At 45.1% G+C, this 22,028-nt stretch overlaps 1 protein-coding gene across 2 annotated transcripts in view; it reads right to left on the bottom strand.

The window, feature by feature from the left end:
• The window catches only part of PTPN4 (protein tyrosine phosphatase non-receptor type 4), a 245,977-nt gene that overhangs the window by 56,570 nt on the left and 167,379 nt on the right, over positions 1-22,028 (bottom strand). For both annotated transcript variants that reach the window (XM_074967065.1, XM_074967064.1), the window contains exon 13: positions 13,583-13,651. In XM_074967065.1, the coding sequence (XP_074823166.1) occupies positions 13,583-13,651 (69 nt within the window). The remainder of the gene's footprint in view (positions 1-13,582; positions 13,652-22,028) is intronic.

Here is a 22,028-nt window from a genome sequence, read left to right as displayed (position 1 = left end):
CCAAACCATTCTAAATGCTTGTATGGCCTTTGAAAGTTCAGTAGCATCCTGAATCTGGATGCCTCAGTGGATGAGTTTTCATCTCCATTAAAAGGAATAGCCATTTGTAGGGAGGCGGAGTGGCCTCCCTTTGGACTTGAGAGAGAGGGACCACTACCCTCCCACTGGTGGGCGGAGCCAGACCCAATCCCTCCCACCTCCCGCCCCCTCGCTGGAAGTACCAGGGCTGGACAGGAAGTATAAAGAAACGGGCCTGTATCTCAGTTGGGCAGGAGCTACGGAAGGAGACAGACCTCTCCAGTCTGCTGGGGAGGAGTTGCCGGGACTGCCATCTAAAGACTGCTCTGCCCCACCCAAGGGGGCGAGAGCACCCGACTGTTACTGCTTGTTTGCCTCTGCTAGGCGGTTACAGAGCTATAGACTTCTTACAGCTCAGCCCCACCAGCGAGACATGAGCCTGAGTGCTGTTGCCTGATACAGCAAGGTGGAGTGGCCTCCCTCCCCGCTTGAGAGCGAGGGACCACCACACCATTTAACACAGTTCACTAACTTTAAGATTTAATCCCACTGTCACTAAACAGATCCATGGAGCTGGGAGGAGGACAGTGTAGCCAACAGCCACATCTGCCGTTGCAGGGGCTAGGACACAATGATCGGTAAAGGTGTCAATGGAGGACCAAGTGGCCACTCTACAAATATCCTGCCACGGGATGCTCGCAAGGAAAGCGGATGTGGTTGCATGAGCCTGTGTGGAGTGGGCTGTGACCCATGGAGGGGACAGGAGAACATCAGAGAGTGCATAGCAGTCAGTAATGCAGCGGGAGACCCAGTGGGAAAGATGTTGTGAGGAAAGAGCGTGGCCACGATGGCGATGAAGAGGCAAGGGGTGGCGCGGAAGGCTCGGGCGTATTGGAGGTAAAAGACCAGTCCTTGGCGTACATCAAGAAAGTGTAGCATGCACTCCTTGTTGGAGGCATGTAGCTTAAGGTAGAAGATGGGTAAGTGTACACTCTGGTTGAGGTGAAATGAGGAGGCTACTTTGGGAAGGAATTTGGGGTGAAGGCATAGGGAGACCTTGTCATGGTGAAAGGTGGGTCTGCCATCACAGCTGCCAGTTTGCTGACGCATTGTGTGGAGGAGTTGGCGACCAAGGTCACCACCTTCAGAGAGGTGAGAAATGGAGCAAATCAACAGGGGTTCAAAGGGCGGCTTAGTGAGGGTGGAGAGAACAAGGTTGACATTCCAGGAGGGGGTCGGTTTTTCCCACCGAGGGGAAAATGTTGAGGAGACCATGGAGGAAGCGGGCAGTAGGTGGATGCATGAAAATGGAGAACCCATCCACAGGTGGGAGGAAGGCACTGAGTGCCGCTAGGTATATTTGAACAGAGGGTTGAGCGAGGTCTGAGAGACAAAGATGGAGAAGGTAAACCAGGACCACCAAAATAAAAACAGAGGTTGTGGTGCTGTGCTCAGGCACTGAAGCAGGGCCACTTTGCGAGGTAGCAAGCCCTGGTAAATGGGTGCCTACTGTGCATGAAGATGTCATGCACGGGGGCAGAACATGTGCAAGTTCCATCCAAATACCACGCCATGAGGTGAAGAGGGCTGGGATTGGGGTACCAGAGGCGGCTGTGGGCTTGAGTGAGGAAATCAGGGAGCAAGGATAGTGGAACTGGAGAATTAGTGGAGAGATGAAGGTGGTCTGGAAACCAATACTAGCAGGGCCAAGCATGGGCCACAAGGTGAACAGTCCCTCAATCCTGGTGGATTTTATGTAGGATCTGGGGAAGCAGGAGAATGGGCAGGAAGGCATAATAGAGCTCACTGGTCAAGAGAATGAGAAAGGCATCTCCCCGCGAACCGGTACCAAGGGCTCCCCTGGAGCAGAAGAGGAGTTTGTGGTTGGTCAGTGTGGCGAACAGGTCCCATCGAGGAGTGCCCCTCATGGAAGATGGAGCAGAGAACGAGATTGTGGAGTTCTCATTTCTGTTTTGCATGGAAGGAGTGACTGAGTGGGTCCGCAAGGGAGTTGTTCATCCCCAGGTGGTGTACCACATGGAGGGTGATGTTGTGCCGGAGGCACCAGTTCTAAAGGAGAATGGCCTCCGCACAGAGGAACCGGGATCGGGCTCCACCCTGCTTGTTGACATGTCCGACAATGTGGCAGCACTCATATAACGCTTGGACATGGCGGTGGCGGAGAAGTGGCAGAAGGCCCGGCAAGCTAAGCAAATAGCACATGGCTCGAGAATGTTGATATGCATCCTCACCTCACGGTGCGACCAGAGGCCCTGGGCCATGGCACCATAGGCTCCCCAGTACACTAGTGAATACCCGCTGTTTATCAGGGGGCAGGAAGGCTTGAAAGTCCGCAACTTTTGGGTAGAACAGGAAGTCCTATTTTGCCAGAATGCTCTGGTAACTGGCAATGCGGAATTGAAGGCCACGGAGGAATAGACCTTACGGCCAATAAGGTTGAGTTTTTTTGCTGCCCAGTCTGGGTGCGTATGGAGAATGGAGATGTTGCTGGTGAGCACATCTGTGGCCACCTAGACTACCAAGGAGTTTGGAGGAGGGTGGGAGAATAAGAAGTCTGTACCCTTAGCTGGAATGAAGTACCTACGCTCACCCGTTTTCTAGTGGGGGCACAGGATGCTGCGGTGTGCCAAACTGCTTGTGCCAGTTGGAGAATGGCATAGTGTTGGGGCAAGGCACTTCGGGAGGGCCCAGCAGGCAACAGAATGTCTAGGAACGGATCGTGGTGGTCCTGGACATCTTCCATGGGGAGACTGAGGGCCATCGCCATACGGCAGAGAAGGTCCTGTTATTGGGCATGGTCATCCAGAGGTGAGAGTGCAGGTGAGATGATGGCATCATCAGGAGACGAAGAAGCCCCAGTTGGGACAGAGGGAGCTACTGGAACCAATGGTACAGAGGGTGCTGGAAGACCGGAGGCTTCATGGGGATCCTCAGACAGAAGGAGGATCAGCAGAAGGTGAAGATGGTTGGTACTGTGGGCGTGAGGAGAGGCCACAGTGGCAGCACATGTCCCAGGCAGACCAGTATGGCCAGCATAGGGGTTGCCCAGCATGGGCGGTACCCAAGGGTAGGCGAGCCATGAGATGGCTGCTGAGATACAGTGAGGCAGATAGGGTTGACAGCAGGGATCCGGGCTGTAGGAGTGAGCTGGCGAGAAGGCTGTGTCCTGTTCAGAGGACCAGTCTGACTATAAAGATGAATCTGGTAGAGGAGGGGCCGTCGGTGGAGATGTCAGCGTGGGGTGGAGCGATGGAGGGCGATCCATAAGAAGGAGAAGTTCCGTGGTCGGAGATGGAGAGCCAAGGACGACTGGCTGTGTGGAATGCTGAGGAGAGCCAGAGAAGCGCAGCAGCAGTTCAGCTGTCAGTGTCAGGGGGGAACAAGCGTCCTGGAGTGCGCAGGACCGGGTGGGATAGACCAGATGGTTCCGATGGTGTGGATGGCACTGGAGGTGATGGTGGCGGGACCGTCACCATGGCTGAAGGGCGGTGCTGGCATTCGACTTATACTCCGAACCAGGCTTCTGCAGAGTGGGAACCTCAGAGTTGACCTGCGACTTTTCACCCAACCTCATGAAGCTCAGGGAGGTAACACTGCATTTGGCGGCTGTCCTCATCGGGGATCTACCCTTGTGCCCATGAGTGTGCATCCAACACAGTGGGATTTAGGTGGTGGTGCCGGTGCTGCTGATTCTGAGTGGGTAGGGCAGGGAAAAGCGCCCGCTGCTGGTGCTGGCTGTAGTTCTGACAGATCTACCGGTCCCGGATCTGAAGGGGCATGTGGCTGCATTGCTTCTTCCATGAGGAACATTCAGAGATGAAGCTCCAGAGCTTCTTGAGTCCAGGACGGAAAGTAGTGGCAGCTGGAGCAGCGAGCGGCAATGTGGGCTTTGTCCAAATAATAAAGGCAGTGTTGGTGCTCGATGCTTACAGAGAAGGAGTGAGGGCACAAACCACAGTACTTAAAGCCAGCTTGCCTGTGCATAGTACCCAGGCCGGAAGAGAGGGTCTGTAATAGAGCCGGACTCACCCGGCGGCGCCTCCTGCTGGCTGTCCTTGGGAATTAGGTCGTCAGCCTCTGGAGCGCCCTCTGCCGTCTGGTGATCCACCTTACCGCCGGCCCCAGTCCCTCCCAGGACCCGGTGCCTCCTCCCACTGGGGTGCTGCCCCCTGGCAGTAAACTCCAACAATCCCTGAGGGTCTCCCCTCCCCGGGGAACCCCCACCCACTATCCCCACCTCGCTTCAGTCTTGGCTACTGCCAGTCATCGCTTAGCCCGCTCCCCGGGGCAGACTGCAGTGTATCAGCCACTCATCACGGGCAAGGGGGTTCGGACCTGCTGCCTCTGTCTACCCATGGGCTGCCCCCTGGCAATCTCCGTATCTAATAGGCCCTAACCTAGGCTTCACAGCCTGGGGGTTTCCAGGCCGGAGAGCCCCTGCTCCGAAGGCCTTTTCCCCTCAGCCCTGCCCCAATCTAGGTATTCCCTCAGGTCCCTGCAGCCAGGCCCTTCCCTCTCTGAACGCAGAGACACACTCTGGCTAAGCTTCAGCCAAGCAGCCCCTTTACAGGCCCAGCTGCGGCCTGACTGGGGCGTGGCCCAGCTGCAGCCATTCCCCCAATCATAGAATATCAGGGTTGGAAGGGACCCCAGAAGGTCATCTAGTCCAACCCCCTGCTCGAAGCAGGACCAATTCCCAGTTAAATCATCCCAGCCAGGGCTTTGTCAAGCCTGACCTTAAAAACCTCTAAGGAAGGAGATTCTACCACCTCCCTAGGTAACGCATTCCAGTGTTTCACCACCCTCTTAGTGAAAAAGTTTTTCCTAATATCCAATCTAAACCTCCCCCATTGCAACTTGAGACCATTACTCCTCGTTCTGTCATCTGCTACCATTGAGAACAGTCTAGAGCCATCCTCTTTGGAACCCCCTTTCAGGTAGTTGAAAGCAGCTATCAAATCCCCCCTCATTCTTCTCTTCTGCAGACTAAACAATCCCAGCTCCCTCAGCCTCTCTTCATAAGTCATGTGCTCTAGACCCCTAATCATTTTTGTTGCCCTTCGCTGGACTCTCTCCAATTTATCCACATCCTTCTTGTAGTGTGGGGCCCAAAACTGGACACAGTACTCCAGATGAGGCCTCACCAGTGTCGAATAGAGGGGAACGATCACATCCCTCGATCTGCTCGCTATGCCCCTACTTATACATCCCAAAATGCCATTGGCCTTCTTGGCAACAAGGGCACACTGTTGACTCATATCCAGCTTCTCGTCCACTGTCACCCCTAGGTCCTTTTCCGCAGAACTGCTGCCTAGCCATTCGGTCCCTAGTCTGTAGCGGTGCATTGGATTCTTCCATCCTAAGTGCAGGACCCTGCACTTATCCTTATTGAACCTCATCAGATTTCTTTTGGCCCAATCCTCCAATTTGTCTAGGTCCTTCTGTATCCTATCCCTCCCCTCCAGCGTATCTACCACTCCTCCCAGTTTAGTATCATCTGCAAATTTGCTGAGAGTGCAATCCACACCATCCTCCAGATCATTTATGAAGATATTGAACAAAACCGGCCCCAGGACCGACCCCTGGGGCACTCCACTTGACACCGGCTGCCAACTAGACATGGAGCCATTGATCACTACCCGTTGAGCCCGACAATCTAGCCAGCTTTCTACCCACCTTATAGTGCATTCATCTAGCCCATACTTCCTTAACTTGCTGACAAGAATACTGTGGGAGACCGTGTCAAAAGCTTTGCTAAAGTCAAGAAACAATACATCCACTGCTTTCCCTTCATCCACAGAACCAGTAATCTCATCATAAAAGGCGATTAGTCCAGGGCTGACTTTTAAGCCCTACAGGGCAGGAGCGGGTAACCACCCCACTACAGGGTCCCACAAAGGAGAAAATTCCAACAAGGAACACTTAACTATCTAAAATGGACAACTAACTACGACTACAAAATAAACTAACTATATACAAGGCAAAAAGAGGGAAAACGCAGTACGACTAATCAGGCTAGGAGCACAAGGAACAGGGGTTTCTACTCTGGCTATGCAATGGTAAGAGGGAACTAGAGCTGAAGTCATGGAAACGCCACGTGGCCAATGCACGACGCATGTGCAGGTCAACACACACTATTATGAACGGTTCCAGCTCCTGGCGCACCGATGTTTGGACTCCACATAGGGACCAGCATGCAAACAACAACAATCATTAGTATAAGGGAACCTATATATGTCAGCAGAATTGGAGATACTTTCCCAGATACACAAATTATACAACAGTGTGCTCAGACACCATAGTGATAGGCACAGTGTAAAATCCTAGACAGATGATTTAATCATAAATCTCAATTAGATGGATGGATGAGGTGCTTGAATTGGATTTATGGAGATGGTACCCCTACAGACTGATGCCAGGGAATATGTCTGTGTGTGGGGCTCCTAGGTGCTGCCCACAATACAAATATTACCTTTCCTTTTGGGGCAAGCAACCTGTTTTGATGGTCTACCATCAAAGATTAATGAATCTGAATATTTCCCCAAGGGCTGTGCAGAAGAACAATGTTACACCAACAGATCACTCTATTCAGTTTGGGAGAACTTTCCAAATAATTTTGTTCTCATCTACTGATACTGTGACTACTAGGAACCCTATTCCCCAGCTTCGTTCTCACAGGTCACTCTAGTTTTTGGATGTCCAGTGACAGATGTATCTGAGGGGAAAGATGGTTCTAATGTTGGTGGAAAGAATCTTATGCCAAAGCTGAACAACTGCATCAAAGATGTTCTGAATAGTTATGCCATACCTGCGTGAAGGTAAAGAAACAATATCCACAACATATCTGTTACAGGTGGTAGATGGCCTGGTTAATTCAATTGTCGCCTCTAGGTAGCTTAATCAAGTTGCTGTTTAAAGGAAATTTCTCATGATTTTACCAATAATTTTTTTTTGGTTTCTGACTCAGATATAGTCATCCATGAGGAAAAAAGTATACCCTAGGAACAAATGGCTACATCTCCAATCTTAGTACTAGAGGTATTGGGAAAGCTTCATTCCATAATCTGTATTTTGGACCCATGTTCTGCTCGGCAGGTGAAGGACAGTGGGAAAGTCCATTGCTGATGATCAATTCCTCATTTAAGGAGGAGCAGAGGTTTGCTGGCTAGTATTGGTTCTGCTTAAGGAACATCTCAACACAGACAATCTGGCCAATTCCTTACTTGCGGCAAGTCTTCCTTTTACAAGTGAAACAACACTCCTTACTATGAAGCACAGGACAAAAAATTTCTAGTTAGGTGGGTAGGAGAAGAGATGAGTGAGTGAATTTGGGCATCATTAGCCATAAGCAAAAAATAAAAATAATAAATTACAATCTAATAAAATGTTTCCTTCTATTATCAAGCTAGCTAAATATGCAGATAAGTGCCTCTTGACATCTTCAACTATTTAACAAGCTATTTCAAAACTGCTAAAATTTAGGATGCTATACTGTATTTTTCAGTTTGTTCAACAAGGGTAAGAAAGATATGCACTAGTATTGCAGTTACAAATCTGAGGCCTGATCCCAAGCCCAGTGAAGACAATGAGAGTCTTCCCATGGACCTTAATGGATCTTGGATCAAGAAGCATAATCTTGAAGTATAAGAAAGTATAGAAAGAACAGCAATTACTATAGGTTTTTGTACTTGGTTATTATTTTATTTATTTATGTATGTTACAACTGTTATTTCTCAGGACAGTTGCTCACAAAGATAATAGAACTATCCTCCTTACACTAAGTCTGGTATTCTGTACCTGAATGTTAATTACCGAGTCCAGCCCCTTGCACTGAGGCAGGACCATCTACAGGCAGGTAATTTGTTTAACCTGTTCTTTAAAACCTCCACTTACGGGGGATTCCACCCTTGGACGCCTATTCCAGTGTTTAACTAACCTTATAGTTAGAAAGTTTTTCCTAATATCTAACCCAAACCTCCTTTCCTGCAGATTAAGCCCCTTACTTCTTGTCCTAACTTAAGTGGACATGGAGAATGATCACCACACCATCCTTTTTATAACAGCCCTTAACATATTCATTATTAGGCGTACCTACAGTCTTTTTTTTTTTGCAATACTTCACACCCAGTTTTTTCAACCTTTCCTCATAGCTCAGATTTTCTCAACCTTTTATCATTGTTGCTCTCCTCTGTGTCCATATCTTTCTTAAAGTGTGGCACTCTGAACTGGGCACAGTACTCCAGCTGAGGCTCACCAGTGCTGAGTACAGCAGGACAACTACCTCTCAAGTTTTACATATGACACTCCTGTAATTCACCACAGAATACTATCCTTTTTCACAACTGTATCACATTGTTCACTCATCTTCAATATTTGATCCACTATAACCCTGAGATCCTTTTCTGCAGTACTGACACCTAGGCAGTTATTCCCCATTTTGTAGTTGTGCATTTGATTGTTCCTTCCTAAGTGTAGTACTTTGCACTTTTCATTACTAAATTTCATTTTGTTGATTTCAGACCTATTCTCTGATTTGAGAGTCTTTTTGAATTCTAATCCAGTTCTTTGAGGTGACAGTAACCACTCCTCCAGCATGGTGTCATCTGCAATTTTATAAGTTGATTCTACACTCCATTACCCAAGTCATTAGTGAAAATACTGAATAGTACTAGACCCAGGACTGACCCCTGTGGGACTACACTAGACACATCCTCACAGTTTGACAGCAATCCATTGATAGCTACTCTGAGTACAGTTTTTCAACCAGTTATGCACCTACCTTATAGTAATTTCATCAAAACCACATTTCCCTGGTTTGCTTATGAGAATGTCATAAGGTACTGTGTCAAAAGCCTTACTAAAATCAAGATACATCACGTTTACTGCTTCCCCCCATCCACTAGACCAGCAATCCTGTTAAATAAGGAAATTGGGTTGCTTGGCATGATTTGTTCTTGATAAATCCATGTTTCCTATAACTTATTACCCTTATCCTCTATGTGCTTATAAATTAATACTTTAGATATTAAATATTACATCTTCCATTGCAAATAGACTATTACATCATCCTATAGCAATCCTTCCTAATGTTCTTGGTTTCATAACACACAGCAACATGAATATCTACAACACAAACCTGCTTAACGAGAACCAACTGTAATATCTACAGAAATGCTAAACGCCACCATTTTAAAAAACAGATCTATACAAAAGATCTATACAAAAGAAAATAATAACTACATCTAGTGAAAAAAAAAATTCAGGAAGGCAGGTTCCAGGAACAAAATCCGCATAATACCAGGGGAAGTCAGAGAGCAAGAATTAGCCTCTATATTAATGTGAAGGGACTAATGTGAACTCAGTATTATGGTTTGGAATTTAAATGCACAATAGATAAGAGGAATTGTACTTCAGTCCCTTGTACATATGAAGTATATTTTATAAACATCTTACATTTCATATTGCTTTTCATTCTGAGGAATCCCAATGCACCTTACAAATTAATATGCAAACAATACACAGAATGCTTCATTCACCATACACAGTCAGTCAACTCTGGGATCAGGCACCAGATGTTTATCAGTTAAGAGCAACACTATTGAACAGCTTAGAATAGATGTGAAGAAGAATGTTGCATTGAACTGAAACTGCAGGAGGAATTTTAGGTTAACCAAACAACGCCTTAAGTTGCAATTTCGCCAGGACACCTGAAATAAACACATCTACTCTTATGAATAGATCCTAAGTAGAATGTTGGAGTAATCATAATATTGGCTTTACATCTCATCAAGAAGATAGGTTCCCAAGCCGCAGTGCCCACTGCGCCATGAGGCATTAGTTCAGCACTGACAAAGAGAAGAGTGCCACCTACTGAATAACTAACAATTTCCTGACACATCTATGTATTCCTGGAGCCAAGTACTGGCTCTGCCCAACCATGCTTAGCTTCTGAGATCTGACAAGATGACAGCAAAACATGAATGGTGTGTAGCTTTTAATTAAGTCAGAACTTTCTGAAAAGCAATAACTGCAGACAAGCTCTTATTCACAGCTTTGTCCAATCACTACTATAGTATTCTTCAAAATAAAAACAAAATGTTAATAGTAGGGCTGTCAAGCGATTAAAAAAAAACTAATTGAGCGATTAAAATTAATTGCGTGATTAATCGCACTCTTAACACTAATAGAATAATATTTAAATATTTTTGGATGTTTTCTACATTTTCAAATACATTGATTTCAATTACAAAACAGAATACAAAGTGTACAGTGCTCATTTTATATTTATTTTTGATTACAACCTAATATAAGTACTGTAGTGCAATCTCTTTATAATGAAAGTTGAACTTACAAATGTAGAATTATCTACAAAATATAACTGTATTCAAAAACAAAACAATGTAAAACTTTCGAACCTACAAGTCCACTCAGTCCTACTTCAGCCAAACAAGTCTGGTTACAATTTGCATGAGATAATGCTGCCCACATCTTGTTTACGTCACCTGAATTTGAGAACCTGTAATTGCACTGTTGTAGCCGGCATTGCAAGATATTTACGTTCCAGATGTGCTAAAGATGCATATGTCCCTTCATGCTTCAGCCACCATTCCAGAAGACGTGTCCATGCTGTGACAGGTTCTGCTCGATAACGATCAAAAGCAGAGCAGACCGATGCATGTTCATTTTCATCATCCCCGAGTCAGATGCCACCAGCAGGTTGATTTTCTTTTTTGGTGGTTCGGATTCTGTAGTTTCAGCATCTGAGTGTTGCTCTTTTAAGACAGCTGAAAGCATTCTCCACACCTCGTCCCTCTCAGATTTTGGAAGGCACTTCACATTCTTAAACCTTGGGTAGAATGCTGTATCTATTCTTAGAAATCTCACATTAGTTCCTTCTTTGTGTTTTGTCAAATTCGCAGTGAAAATATTCTTAAAACAAACATGTGCCGGGTGATCATCCAAGACTGCTATGACATGAAATACATGGCAGAATGTGGGTAAAACAGAAAAAGAGACATACAAATCTCCCCCAAGCAGTTCAGTCACAAATTTAATTAACACTTTTTTTTTTTTTAAACGAGCATCATCAGCATGGAAGCATGTCCCCTGGAATGGTGGCCGAAGTATGAAGGGAGATATGTTTAGCATATCTGGCACGTAAATATCTTGCAACTCCGGCTACAAAAGTGGCATGTGAATGCCTGTTCTCACCTTCGGGTGTCATTGTAAATAAGAAGCAGTCAGCAGTATCGCCCATAAATGTAAACAAACTTGTTTCTCTTTGCAGTTGACTGAACAAGAAGTAGGACTAAGTGGACTTCTAGGCTCTAAAGTTTTACATTGTTTTGTTTTTGAGTGCAGTAATGTAACAAAAAAAATCTACATTTGTAAGTTGCACTTTCACGACAAAGAGATTGCACTACAGTACTTGTATGAGGTGAACTGAAAAATAGTATCTTTTGTTTATAATTTTAAAGTGCAAATATTTGTAATAAAAATAATAATATAAAGTAAGCACTGTAGACTTTGTATTCTGTGTTGTAATAGAAATCAATATATTTGAAAAGGTAGAAAAATATCCAAAAATATTTAATAAATTTCAATTGGTATTCTATTGTTTAACAGTGCAATTAATCACAATTAATGTTTTTTAATCGTAGTTAATTTGAGTTAATCACGCGAGTTAACTGCGATTAATCAACAGCCCGAGTTAACAGACCAATTAAAAAGCCTCTAAAACACAAGGCAAATCACTCCTATAAAGTTAAGCAGTTGAGCACACAGACTGCAGTACTAGTTTACCCCCCAAAAAACAACCCATTATAGAGATGTGCATTTATAAGGAGCCCAGCAAAAAGCACAACAAAAGCAACACACGAAGAGAAATGGAAAAAACTAAAGAAAAATATATTTAAGCCACACCACTGTTTAAAAAAACAACAGGGAAAGAATGTAGCCGGGGGGAAATATCAGCATGATACAATGGTGTATACAATGAAGATTATAATAAAATGAGTGAGAAATCAAATTATTCACTTAGTCAATCAAAACTTACAGCAGTGAAGTTAATACAAAACAATTTCTTTTTTGGACAAATTTATTAGCCTCATTACTAAACTAACATATCTAAGTATTTTTATAAAACAAATTAAGTAGACTAATCTAAAGATCTAAATATTATTAGAATGACTGATCCGCGAAAATCCAATCAGATTTGGCAGAGTTATAGGTTTCTGAAAATTGTAGTCTGCACATAATCAGTAGAGCTTATCAGAGGCTGGCTGCTAAAATCTTTGAGCAGTAACTGCTCTGAATCTCATGGAGCTACCTATGTACTGAGGAAGCTCCCAGCCCAATAAAATTCCGTACATGCCAACTGCACTGGATTCTCGTAACTCACAATGATCCCCTTATGTTCTAGGCATAGATCTAGAGGTCCTGGCAGAAGGATGCAGCAGTAGTAGCCATCTCTTTGGTCTGACTTAAGTTATACTGTGCTGTGCATTCAGAATAAAAATGCCAAATTTCTGCCCTTGACTGTACTCTCTAACCACTAAAACCACAATCCCCCCACCCATCCAGGAGTAGAATCCAGGATTCTTGATTCCCAACATTACTCTGCTGTCTTGCGAACAGTTACCGTAAAATTCAAGCGAAGTGTGCCATCCTCCCCTTCTAGGGGCTTGAGTACACAGAGGATAACAGACTACTTTTACTATCATCTTATTCTTTGGGCACAAGAGGTAGAGGTCTGTGCTTTGGATCTAAAGGCTCTGGGTTCCAAGCTTGCTATGACTCACTAGATGCAAATTCAAGCACTTAAAATGTAAACAGTGTCAGAACGAAGGTTGCCTGAGAAACCCCCTAATGTATATGCATTATGATAGTATGACTACATAATCTCATATTACTTATTCTACAGAACCCATTTTATCTGATGTACAAGACAGACAGTGAATCAGGCAGCGTACTACAAGAAGAGATAGCATTGTTTCTTGTGAATAGGGCACTGGACTGGGACCCAGGAGAGCTAGATTCTATTCTTGTTTTATCACAGATTTTCTATGTGACATAAACAGGATTACCAAAATTCACATATGCAAGGGGACTGAATTTAGGTTTCTAACTTTTGACTGCTTGACTCTGAAACAAACATTCTTTTAATGTAGTTTTTTTAGTGTAATAATACTATACAATGCGCAGCCACAGGCCCACACTTGTTAAACACCTACGAGTTTATGGCAAAGTTGTAGGTACTTGAGAACAGTCTGTTTCACACACAAACACACACACCACAATATTCATATTGTTCCATTAAAACATTTTATTTCCAAGACATGGACAATTACCAGTTTAGCCACTTTACACATACGTTGTTTTCCATTTCCCTACCCTTTGTCTCAGACCGTAAACTCTTCAGGGCAAGAGTAATGCTTCCTTTTGTTTGTAAAGTGCCTAGCATATTGTGGACACCGACAATAGCACAAAGTAGTATAAATTACCATATAATTAAATTCCATACAAACAAATGTAAATGGCTTACCTGGCAAATACCCTGTCTTTGTTTGCTTTTTCTTTACCATACTGCACAGACTGGACCTCTGTCCTCCCACTGAAAGAAAATTACAACATTGGAAATGTAAAAGAAACTTCTCTACTTAATAAATATAGGCAAGCTGTACCGCCTAATGCTAAATGCTAAATTACGCTCTCAGTTATGTCCAAATCATCCCACTGACTTCAGTGGCTTTTAATTGAGGGCGGAATTTGGATTTATGTATTCAAACCAAAGTCTCTTCTTTCACCTTAGAATTGGTTTTGTAACGCAGAGAGATTTAGTAATATTTATTCCATCTAGAGAATAAAGCTCTATCTCCTTTTCCATTTTAATGCAGCCAGAGCAAGCAATCTAAGTCACATACTTCTACCCTTTGGAAGCATTTACCACTGTAAATCCTCCCTGCCACAAACACTACTAAAACAAAGAGCATGCTCTCTGTATTGCTCCCTACTTCCTTTAATGAGCCAGTTTTGAGTTTGCTCTTGAACTTCAGATGCACACACGGCAAGACCCTGGGACAGGTAATTCTGTAATTAGCAGAATAGATATGGCCCTACTCACCACCCTAGAACAGTAAGAACTGCAACTAACTCCTAATAAATAGAGAAATTCAGGTAGTAAAATCATTTCTATTAATGACCAAAACAGGACATCTTGCTAGTTTAATAAAAATACCAAAAACAAAACAGAAAAACATTGCTTCATGAGTCAGATAAGCTTTGACACTTTTACTTTTACAAAGCTTTTACTTTGACACTTGTAAATGCTACTAAAAGGGCCTTTTATAACCCTATGCCTATAAAAGAACAGGAAGTCAGTTACTTGCCATTGTTAGCATTTTTGTAAAAGGTATCTAGTGATAACAGATCACCAACTTGTGGATCATATTCCTATTATGAATATGGGTCAAATTTTTGCACAGCTTGAAGGTCTTAACTGTTGCACTGCCTCATCATTAGAGGAGTACATCTGCCTCGGTTACCCAATGGACAGTAACTTCCCTGCCTCTATTCCTTAAAAACAATTAAACAAAATAATTACACGGAACTCTGAGGGCAAAGTGGTTGAGGGAATAGGTATCTATGTTAACCTATTTTCCCAGAATAACAATTATCATTCCTTATTTCTAAAACATACAAACAACAATAAGAGAGAGAGCGTGGTCCCAGGAGCTGTGAGCTGCCGAGGAGGGGGAGAGAGAGAGACACCCCAGAGCTGTCAGCTGCCACAGGTGGCAGGGACCCCTGAGCTCTGAGTCACTGGGGCTGCGGGAGGGGCCCCAGAACTGTCACCGACCACAGTGGTGGGTGCTGGACTCCCGCCCAGCCCCCCAACACTCCCTGGTAGCGGGACTCAGGCTCTTTTTCCCTCTGCTTGGACTTCAGTCTTTCCCCTGTCAAACCTCCTGTCCTTATTTTTAGTAAAAAAGTCACAAAAATGTCACAGGGTTCCATGATTTTTTGTTTATTGCCCTTTTACTAAAAATAACAGTGAAAAAATCTTAAACCTTAATCATGATGGTCTCTTCCAGCCTTAAAGTCTATGAGTCTCAGGGCCTCCCCTTGGTCTGTATCATTTTGAGAAGTTAGTCTTGAGGGAACACTCTGTCAGTAGTGCTCAGCAGTCAAATATCCAAGGTGTCAGGTGCAACATCTGACCTTTACTCTGAGATATTATGTCAGGGCAGGTTGGGAGGTGCACAAGGGGCCATTTGGCTACCTGCAACAAGTCTGACAGCCAAAACTGCCTCAGCTTGAAGAGAAAGGAGAAGCTCTGGACACTGGAGGTGTCCATGCATGGTGCCAACTCAGGCTATGCAGCTGTAAGAAGGAGCTAGAGAGGCAGTCAGTCCACCCTTCCCCTTATATTCCCCATGCGGAGCACGAGGAGAGCAGGGGTGCAGGTGTGGACCAACGAACAGTGCTTGCAAGAATTCTCTGTTCTCAAGTGCACGGAGTGTTTGTGTACCCACAGTGGAATATACATAGGGGCCAGCACTCGAAGAACTCAGCAATCCTAAAGATATTCTGGAATGCTTTTAAGTCATCTGGTACCAGTACTGCTTCATCAGGCAATGAAGATAATGTAGAGGTGATGCAGGTTGCTATTGTTCCTGTCCCCTTCTTCTTGATCTTCTGGTGCATCACTGGCCAGGGGAGTGGAAGAGGGAAGTGACCTCTTCATTGAGTGTGGTGTACTGCAGTATCTCCAACAGAGCTGTGGTGCCATAATGTAATATGGCTGACTTGTATATTTTTGGCCAGGCCAGTGCCTTTCCTGATGAGCTCACAGTGTCTGAGCCCTGCAGGGAAAACCAGTATATCTTTCTGTGGTGTTCATCACTGACCCAGAGAAGAGGGTTCTCTGCTGAAGAACGAGAGAACATATGCTCCAAGGACAGAAAGGAGGAATAGATCTTCTCTAGGGGAAGCTCAGCTGCATACTGCGTTCTCTGTAATGGGATCTGTACAAGTAGGTGCTTTGACTACCCAGTTGACGATCCCAGGGCACATCAAAACCAAGAGTGTGTCACTTGAGCTGGGGTCAGTGTTGGAGAAGTTTGTATCTGTCTCATAAGCTGCTCCTTATCCTTACCAGTCCATGACACCATGCAGAGTGTGGTGTTTATTTCCAGACACTTTATATTATCTGTCCCTTTAGGTGGATGCTGAGCTCTGTCTGGAATCTGTCCTTGTGCTCAAAGAACCCCCACCTTGTGCAGACTTCAATGCCCCTCCCTGCATAGCCCCTCCCATGGCTATATAAGGGCTGCACCATCCCAACCTCCTTCTCACCACCTGCGGCTAGAGCTGGAGCTCTTAGTATGATCTTTCCTCACACTTATCTTCACAGCTCTTTGTGACTTTCTTTCTTTATAGTTATAGTTAGTACCATTAGTTAGCAGTTAGGTAGTTTCTTCCAGTGGGATGCCCTTGTGACAGGTTCGGCCACAGATACCCCCTTGGGACTGTCACCTGACGTGCTGGAATTACTTCTGAGCCCATTTTCCCTGCCAGCTTGGGACTCCAGAACCCTGCCTTTATGATCCAGACATGCTAGCCTGCTGCAACACAGACCCAGGTCTGGTCCACGCCCCCAGAGCTGCAGACTTTAACCAAAAACTGCTCAGCAGGTCACCTATCTCCAGCATCCAGACACCCAGTTCCCAATGGGTTCCAAACCCCAAATTACCCTGTATAAGCTTTATACAGAGTAAAACAGATTTAACTCATAAATTGTCTTCCCTCTATAACACGGATAGAAAGTTATGCACAGCTGTTTGCTCTCCCAGGTATTAATCACTTACTTTGGGTTTACTAATGAACAAAAGTGATTTTATTAAGTATAAAAAGTGGGATTTGAGTGGTTTCAAGTAATAACAGACAGAACAAAGTAAGTCACCAAGCAAAATAAAGCAAAAACATGCAAGTCTAAGCCTAATATACTAAGAAACTGAATACAGGTAAATCTCACCCTCAGAGATGTTCCAATAAGCTTCTTTCACAAACTAGACTCCTTCCTAGTCTGGGCCCAATCTTTTCCCCTACTACAATCCTTGTTAGTGCCAGCAGACATCTTAGGGCTTGTCTACACTATTGCATGGGATCGATCTAAGATACGCAACTTCAGCTACGTGAATAGCATAGCTGAAGTCGATGTACTTAGATCTACCTACCACGCTGTCTTCATTGCTGACGCTCTCCCGTTGACTCCGCTTGCGCTACTCGTTCTGGTAGAGGAGTCAATGGGAGCGCACTCAGCAGTCGTGATTTAGCCACGATAAATCAACCCCCACTGGATTGATCGCTGCCCACCGATTCGGTGGGTGGTATAGACAAGCCCTTCGGTGGAAAGCAGGAGTGTTCTCATGACTGCGGTCCCCTTTGTTCTGTTCAACCCCTTTCATAGTTTTTGCACAAAGTGGGAATCTTTTGTCTCTCTGGGTCCCCACCCCTCCTTCTAAATGGAAAGGTACCAGTTTTAAGATGGGATTTCACTACCAGGTCACATGATCACATGTCCTGTGAGACCCCGAGTCTTCATTCTTCCCGGCCTGACTCACAAGTAAACAGAGCCATTTACAACCAATTGTCCTAGTCAATGGGAGCCATCAAGATTCTAAACCACCATTAATGGCCCACACTTTGCATAATTACATAGGACCTCAGAGTAATACTTCATATACCTAGTTTCAGATACAAGAATGATACATTCATACAAATAGGATGAACACACACAGTAGATTATAAGCTTTGTAATACCTTACAAGAGACCTTTTGCATAAAGCATATTCCAGTTACATTATATTCACACTCATAAGCATACTTCCATAAAACATTATGGAATGCAACGTCACAGCCCTCATCAGAGTTTCATTGCCCTTCTTCTAGGGCAGCTCTTCCCCATAACAATTCCCACACTATATGCTTACTGTGTCTCAGGGAAGGGTACATAAAAAAAGGTGCTCTAGTTGTAAATCCTTTAAAAAGAGGACACAGGTGGCTAGAGACTTAAGACTAAAGCAGCACCTTCTCGAGCAGGCAATGAGACCTGCCTCGGCACTGCAGACTGCTGTGGACTGTCAGGCCCCTCAAAGTGTGCCTGAGCCGGTACAGACAGGTACTTCTTGAATGAGCTCAGATTACTAGCCCAGAAGGAAGACAGATCGCTTCCCTTCATCAGGCTCCCTGAGAAAAAGAACCTACAAAACAGACTGAAGCCATTCCAGAAGTCAGAGAGGTGCGTCTTCTCTAAGAGAAGTGCCGACTAGCACCAGTAGTCTCCTCATACATGGGATATAATGGTGTCACAATAAAATGCCCCCCCCCACCCATGGGGTCCCTGGGTAAGCATCAGCGTTGAATATTGCTAACGCCTTTATATGCATTGGAAAGTATCTTGGGAAGGGTTGAAGGTGTGAGTGTGGAGTGAAAGATTCCTTTCTAGGCTATGAGAGGCCAAAGGAGGAGGAAGGAAGAAAGGAACGGGTTAACTCGATGACCCAGCTTGGCCCGAAGATAAGGAACGAAACTGCAGCCCAAGGCCAGCGCACACAAACAAGTTCTCTGCTGCCAAACAGCCAGATACCTGTGTTTCAACCCCAGCCAGCCATGAGAAAGGAGACCTGAGCCAGACAGAACTGAAGGGGTTGCAAAACCAGTAAGATTGCGAAGGCCAGTGAGTTGAAAAACAATAGTCTCGCAACCCTGAAACCGGTGTGCTTTGGGGAAACTAAGGGAGCCACAGAAGACCGGTTCGGACTGGTACCGAGAGCGGGGGGGGGGCAAAGGTCCCTGAACAAAAATGCCCCCAGAAGAACCCAGGGCTTAAAACCCTCCCGAGAGCTGAAGCAAGTCGGAAATTTACAGCGGACCCTAGACGACCTGTGCACAGGGCGGAACTCTCATCTACCCTTCCCCGCTCTTCTTCTTACATTACACCCAGGCTTGATCAGCCTTGGGTTGTGCGTGTGTAAGTACAAGAGTGGGTTAGGGCTCGGGTACTAACACTTTCTTCCTCTCTTTGAGTGACGTGGGGCGCGCTGAGCACTCACCACTATTATTTGGTTAATAAAGCTTTAAACTTAGTCACTTGGTGTTCTCCTTCATCTCCTCCCCTAAAGATCCTGCGGCCTCAGCCTGATCACCTGAAGCCCCAGGCAGATTGGTAACACAAATCTGTCACAATGGGGCCATCAGCACGCTCTCTGGTACCGAGGCAGGATCAGGAGGAATCCGTACCATTGACTCCAGTACCTTTGACAGTGGCACTGTCAGTTTCCATTCTGACTGCATATCAGGAAGCAGCAGATTTGCTGTGCCTGCCTGTTCCTGACTCAGTGCTTATTCTGGACCAACTGACTACAGTGACACCATCCTCAGCAAACTCCAGATTGGTGGTACACTTGTCATCATTGCCAATACTATGATCTGCACTGCAGTTTATCTACCGTAAAGGGTTGTTGTAGACTTATCGCTCAGTATCGAGGGCATCAACATGGATGGAATCTTAAGTACTGGTGCTGACTATGATAAAGTCTGTATCTGCTGGCCCATGAGCACCTTCATTTTTAGCAACGATGCCTCTTCTTTTGGGGCCCAGTATGAGTTTGAGGCTGGTACCAATATTCAAGGAACCATCGATTGTTCCTTAGCTACTGACTGCACCGTGGGGTTGGGCCATGGATGACACTGGATGCTTGGTGGCCCCATTAGGAGTGGCCCCACTGCCACCATTAACCTATTTGGAGAGATCCTCACAGTCAAGCTCAGAGGCATCTCCCTCCCCTTCCCCGTCTCACAGATTGAGACAGAGCAGGAATCATAGTGGGTATTGGCATTGGTAACTTTCCAACAGTAGAGACAAGGGACCCTGGACTACTACTTACTGGCTGCCAATTCCTCATCCTTATCCACAATGGATTCAGTGGAATCCCTGGGAAGTCCCTCATTTGGCAAAGTCCCAGTTCTCTGCTCACTCTAGGACGAGATCACCTATACCTCCAGTAGACTACCTGCATGAACCACCAGTCCTGCAGCCACTAGCAGAGGGGGCTCCCTCTGTGTTAGAGCAGCTTGAACCTTTAGGGCAGTCAGATGTCATTCCTCAAGGGATTCCATCTGTCCCAACTGCATCTTCCTTCTCGTCACCGGATGACACAGCAGTACTTGAGTACTCATCTCTAGTACCAGAGGATTTCAGATTATATCAGGAGCTGCTCAGATGCATAGTGTCAGTCTTAAGTATTCAGGCCAAGTTTGTGCAGGAAACATCCATAAATTGGTGGAGATCCTCCAACATTCTGTTCCTGGGAGAGTTGCTCTCACTATAAATGAAGCAATACTAGAGCATCTAAATCCCTAGGAAATAAACCTTCTTTAACACCCATTGTAAAACGCCCTGACAAAAGACACTATGTGCCACTGAAGGGCTTCAAATCTGTTTTCTGTTATTTAGCTCCAAATTTCCTTGTTGTGACAGCAGCAAATGAGTGACAGACAGGGAAGATATAAATCTATGCCTAAGGAAAGAGTCCAAGAGGCTAGATTTAATGGGGAGAAAGATCTACTCGACTTCCTCCTTACAGTGTGTATTGCAAACTAGCAAGTTCTATTATCGAAATACGATTTTATAAACTGGGACGTTATGTTTATATCTGTGGAAAAGTTACCAGAATTCTTCGGGGAGGAATTCAAAGTCTTTGTTATGAAAGGCAGTTTAGTGTCCTTGCAGTCAGCCCTGGATATAGCAGATGCTTTGTCCAGACTCATGGGCTCGGTTGTAAGGATGAGAAGAATGTCATGGTTTTGTAACCATGCATAGCTCCTGAGATCCAATAAAGCACAGAGGACATGCTGTTTGATGGTAGTCTCCTATTCTCAGGGACAACTGATGAGACATTACATTATTTCAAGAACTCCTGGGCTCCACTACTCTCACTGACGATTTAGACCCAGGCCGCAAAGAGACACCATTTTGGGAATCAGCAGCAGCAGCAGTATTCTCAGTGACATTCTGTCAGTCCTTCTACCTTGTGTGGCACAAAATTTCCCCAGAAAGAGGAACAAATCACAGAGGAAGAAACCTTTTAGGTCTAGTTTTAGTCAAATGGCTCTCCTCTTCCTTCTTTGGCTAGACAGTCTGCTTGACTGGTGTTTCAAGAGCAGCACCTTAATTGTCACGCCCATAGAATATCAGGGTTGGAAGGGACCTCAGGAGGTCATCTAGTCCAACCCCCTGCTCAAAGCAGGACCAATCCCTGATTTTTTTCACCAGATCCCTAAATGGCCCCCTCAAGGATGGAACTCAGAACATTGGGTTTAGCAGGCCAATGCTCAAACCACTGAGCTATCCTTCCCCCATAATAGCTCAGCTATTTGGGACAGCTATCTTTCTTCTACAGTGCTTGTGAGAGACTAACTACAGACAGCACTTTGGGACTGAGTTACACATGAAATTCCTATTCTTTCCCCACTCACATCCTGCTACCCCAGAACTCTGCAGGGACCCCTCCCACGAGTCACTGCTGTTACAGCAAGCACAAACCCTCTGTATTCTGGGGGCTACAGAGGAGGTTCCTCCACTTCTTTGCGGAAAGGAGTTTTACTCCCAGTACTTCCTGATCCACAAATACAAGAAGAATGAGACCTATCCTTGGTCTCTGTGCTCAACAAATACATCAAGTACATAAGATACCACATGGTTACACTGGCTACTATACTTTCCGCTCTGAATCACGACTGGTTTGTTGTTCTCAATCTCTAAGATGCTTATTTTCATGTGGCAATCTTCCCAAGCCACAGGAAATTCCTTGTTGCTGGCCATTACTAACAGCACACAGTTCTTCCCTTTTAGCCTGTCATCAACTCCACACATCTTTACCAAATGCGTAACACTGGCGGCAGCCTCTCTCACAAGGAGGGTAGTT

The sequence above is a fragment of the Natator depressus genome, chromosome 11, assembly GCF_965152275.1.
Source record: "Natator depressus isolate rNatDep1 chromosome 11, rNatDep2.hap1, whole genome shotgun sequence".
In the NCBI taxonomy this organism is placed as follows: Eukaryota; Metazoa; Chordata; order Testudines; family Cheloniidae; genus Natator; species Natator depressus.
Note: the sequence above shows the minus strand (reverse complement) of the source record. Positions and strands in the feature narration are given on the sequence as shown.